This window comes from Tupaia chinensis, unplaced genomic scaffold (genome assembly GCF_000334495.1).
Source record: "Tupaia chinensis unplaced genomic scaffold, TupChi_1.0 Scaffold000321_1, whole genome shotgun sequence".
NCBI lineage: Eukaryota > Metazoa > Chordata > Mammalia > Scandentia > Tupaiidae > Tupaia > Tupaia belangeri.
The window spans coordinates 146,072-150,803 of record NW_006159815.1 but is presented as its reverse complement, the minus strand read 5'-3'; the positions used below and the strand labels follow the sequence as shown (position 1 = coordinate 150,803).

General features: G+C 39.6%; 1 protein-coding gene across 1 annotated transcript in view; it reads right to left on the bottom strand.

The window, feature by feature from the left end:
- Positions 1 to 1,216, bottom strand: part of LOC102489366 (vomeronasal type-2 receptor 116-like) — a 40,490-nt gene extending 39,274 nt beyond the window's left edge. The window contains 1 exon segment of the mRNA XM_014588996.1: positions 1,002 to 1,216. Coding sequence (XP_014444482.1) covers positions 1,002 to 1,216 — 215 coding nt within the window.
- Positions 1,217 to 4,732: the final 3,516 nt, after the last annotated feature.

The window sequence follows — 4,732 nt, the reverse complement described above, 5'->3', positions numbered from 1 at the left end:
AGACATGTCCACGACGTCCATTGTATTGACTGTGGGTGATGTAGGCTTGATGATTTCCCTTGACGGAGAGGCCTTTTGTTGGTTGTTCATATTTCTTGAGCCTCTGCGATTGTTCTTTGTCATCAGGTAATCTGTATGTTTCTTGCTAACTTATTTAAGGTATCTCTGATTCTTAAAAGTTGTACAGGCTTAGAAGATTGATGATTTATCTTATGGTTGGCCTACCTGTTACTCACAATTACCATTAACTGTTGCCACTAGCCCTAGAAGGCCCAAAATCCTCGCTGTATCTAAGGAGTGGTGAGCCTTCAACTGACCAAATAAGCAACACCCCAAGAGCAAAGAAAAACAAAATGGAAAAAGAAAATCAGAAGTTACTCAAATCACCAAAATTCAAACAATCCAAAGGCTAGTGGAAAGGGATCAGATAATGAATGACAGTACCAGGTTGGTCGGGCCTGCAGTCTCAGTCCTCCTGGTGTCCGGAACTGCTGGCCGGCTCGATCCGGGTTTCAGGTGGGGGGGGGGGGGTTTGCCTTAAAGTCCCAGGCAACCAACCTGGGGTCCAAGGAGGAAGAACGGTGGGGATGCGTGGAGTTTCGGTAGGGTCGGGCCTGCAGCCTCAGTCCGTCTCACTATACAGGTTTTTGTGGTATAACAGCTGATGTTCCAACAACCTCACATACTCTGAGCCTACCAAAGACTGAATATGGGGATACTGATGATGGTGAGGACAATAAATTATATTAACTTTTTACTTCTCTCTTGAAATAAATGGAAAAACTTTAAAAAATAAGAAAAATAAAGACAATAAAAGGATAACAAGGCAGAACTTCCTGAGTTCAGAATTCTTTACTTCTCTCATTTCTGTGCACACTTGCTAATTCTTAAGTTGGATTAATCACACACACACACACACACACACACACACACATACATATACAAACTACATTATTACATAGTTATAAGTACATTTTATATACATCTGAACAACAACTTACCAAGTATCTAACACCTCTAGAGTTGGCTTTATCAGAAAACCTTTATGTGCAGATTGTATCTCTAAGATATTAAAAGGGAAACCCCCACCCAGTATCGGGTCTCCATCCTTGTAGACACTTGACTTCAGGTATCCAAAACAGCTCATATATTCCATTGCACAAGCCATTTTTAAAGACTGTAGAAGTAGAAAAACACTAATCAAAGGTAATGACATGTCCGAGCTGACCCAACACAGAAAACAAGTCGTATGTGTGTGAGCTGAGAAGGAGATGAAACTGGATTGTGTCTGCAATCTTAGCCTCTGTTGGGAGAGGCAACTCTGTGGAGGACACAGAGGATTCTCACTTCACTAATCTGCCTTTAAGCCCTCCAAAGTATGTACCAGACTGGCATGACAAGTAGGGACATAACTAGAAGCATTTAAAAAGGCATTTCCACAAGAGTCATGATGCTGAGATTTAGTCTTAATCTAAGCAGCTCTGGCTTCCTTGTCTTTTTACTGTTTCATTTAAGTCCCATCCAGGAGATCTGGTGATTACACTGTCCTGGGACTCTGCACCTGTCACACCCACCATTTTGGTAAAAAAAAAAAAAAAAAAAAAAAAAAAACTTTGGAAAAACGTGTTTTGGATCATTTTAATTCCTTAGACTTTAAGATTTCATAATGGCCAAGTAAAACTTTGGGGATAACTCCATCCTGAGAAAATAAGCTTTGTAATGTTGTGACAAAAAGAAGCCAAAATGCTTATATTACAAGACTGTTGTCAAGATTTTTTTAATGGTGCTAAAATTTACAGAAATTAGACCCACAGGTTTTATCATGGTTAAGGCACTGGAATCCCACATGGCTAACTGTGTCTAGAGGTCTGGACTCCACAGCTTAAAACTCACACCAGTCCTGTCTGCGGGCATGCCCAAAATCTTGAGGGGATAATGGAGAAGGGACTGTGGTTTTACCATCCCCCCCTGGGGGATGTATTTCCACTTTTAGTCTCTATGGTTCTCTGGTGAGCATCTATGCCATATTACAAAAATATTTTTCTAAATAAATATGAGCTAGCAAGTGATATGTGGTCAAGGTTCTTGAAAGCCACATGGCTGACTGTAGTTTAAGTGCCAACCTGGTGGCTTTCTTTCTTTCTTTCTCTCTCTGTCTCTCTATACTGAACACATATGCCCTATAGCAAATAAAAACATAGTAATAAAATAAAATTAATAATTATTTAAAAAATAAATAAAAAATATGAAGATCCACAATATTCTAATTCTGTCTGATGCCCTAGCAGGAAGGGGAAGTAATAGTGTTAGTCGTCAATGCATCCTCACTAGTGCACAGAAGACATTTCATTGCTATGTGCAACATCACTCTCAGATCTGCAACTCCATCTTGGCAGAAATAACCCTTATGATTTACAAAGGAGTAGGTTAATTTCAAGATTCCTCCATGGCTCCTGACAACTAGTGATTTCAGAGAATAAAAGAGAAATGAAGATTTTCTACTGATAATTCAGCCTCCAGCCCACAAACTCGAGTGGTAGAAAGCTCCTCACACATTATCTCTGTCTCTATCTCTCTCCTCCTCTATCTCTGTCCTCTTTTTATGTAATTTTTCCTTTTTAAAAAATTTTAAGGAATTTTCTCTGCTTTCAGCACTCCATTATTTTGTTAATAATCCCCTCTCCCCTTCCCACCCAGGAGAAGCAAATGGCAGGCCTTCAGAAGATTCCTCCATGGCTCCTGAGAACTAGTGATTTCAGAGAATAAAAGAGGAATGAAGATTTTCTACTGATAATTCAGACTCCAGCCAAACTCGAATGGTAGAAAGCCCCTCAAGTCTTCTTTCTGTCTCTGTCTCTGTCTCTGCCTCTGTCTCTCTATGCTCTATGTCTTCTCAATTTTTTGTAATTTTCCTTTTTAAAATATTTTAAGGTAAAGTATTTTCTCGGTTTTCAGCCCTTCCTTTTTCTTGCTAATAATCCCCTCTCCTCCTCCCACCCAGGAGAGGTAAGGGGCAGGCCTTAAGAAAAAGATTCCTTCATGGCTCCTGAGAACTAGTGATTCTGTGTGGCCCACAAGCGTGCTGCACAGTTTTCTATTTTTTTAAAAAAGTAATAATTTTTTGGTGTTTTTCCCCTCCTTTTCTCTGTTTCTTTGTTGTTGTTTTCTCTCTCTCTGTTTCCTTTTCTTTTTCTTTTATCTCATCTCTCCACAATCTCCATTCACTGTGTTTCTAGACAGATCTAAAGGGGACTATACCCAAACATCCAAATACTATTAGGGTTACCATATTCCTCAATATCTACTGAATCTGCTGTGCAAAGGATTCAAAATGGAACAGCAAAAAGATTCGAGATACTTCTTTCTGCACGCTCCTAAATGCTCAGATTGAACTTCAAGTTTAGAAAGAAACACACCATCCATCAGATGACTGGAAATCACTGCAGGGCCACAAGAAATATGGGAAAGCAAGAAAATACCTCTCCTCCAAGGGAAATAGCTCCTCTTCATCCTCACACAGTTCAACGGAATAACTCTTCCTCATCCACAGACAGTTCAATAGAAATTATGGAAATGTCTAAGTAAGAATTTAGAATATTCATAATGGTGAAGCTAACAGAGATGGAAGAGAAGAGAGACAATGAACTGCAGAAGAGAAAGTAGAAAGATGATGAGTTCCAGGAGGTGAGGAAATTCTTGCAAGATCTAAAAGAGGAGCTACAAACTTTAAAAAAGAATCAAATGGACCTGTTAGGGATGAAGGCTATAATACAGGAAGTAACCCCCCCCTTGAAAGTATTAAAAGTAGACTAGATCATACAGAGGTCATACAGTAAATAGAATCTCAGATGTAGAAGAGAAAATTGTTGGCCTAGAAAAATCCACCATGAAGACTGAGAATATTGCCAAAAAAAATTAGAATAATATATGAGAAATACTAAATACCATCAAATGTCCAAACATCTGGATCATTGGTATCCCAGAAGGTAAAGAGACCCATAAGGGCATTGATAATCTATTTCATGAAATCCTGCAAGAAAACTTTCCAAACCTAGAGAGGCATTCAAAGATCCAGTCCCAAGAAATACAAAGGACACCAAATAGAATCAACCTAAGAAAATCTTCTCCAAGACCCATTATAGTCAAATTAACCAAAACAACAGGCAAAGACAAGATACTAAGATTGGCAAGAGAGAAAGATCAAGTTACCTACAAAGGCTATCCCACCAGGCTAACAGTGGACCTCTCATTGGAAATAATGAGAGCAAGGAAAGAATGGGAAAATATACTCAAAATGTTAAGTGAAAAGCAATTTCAACCAAGAATACTGTACCCAGAAAGATTATCCTTCATATGGGTAGAAAAGACAAGAACATTCTCAGATAAACACAACCTGCAAGAATTTACCAGCACCAGACCAGATCTCCAAGAAGTTCTCAATGGAGTGCTAGATCAAAAATATTAAATACAGGGAACCAGCAGTTAGCATAATGGCTATGTCGCTGGACTCTCACGTAGTTGACCGTGGTTCGTGTCCTGGACCCGGTGGCTTAAAACTCATGCCGGGCGTGTGTGCGTGCGTGCCCAAGATCCCGAGAGGAGAATGGAGGAGAAGAGATTGTGGCGTGACCATCCCCTCAGGGGGTGATTTCTTGCTTTCTGTCTCTATGGCTCTCTCTGTCTGGCGAATGCACACACCCTATAGCAAAAACCTCTCAAAAAAAAAAAAGAA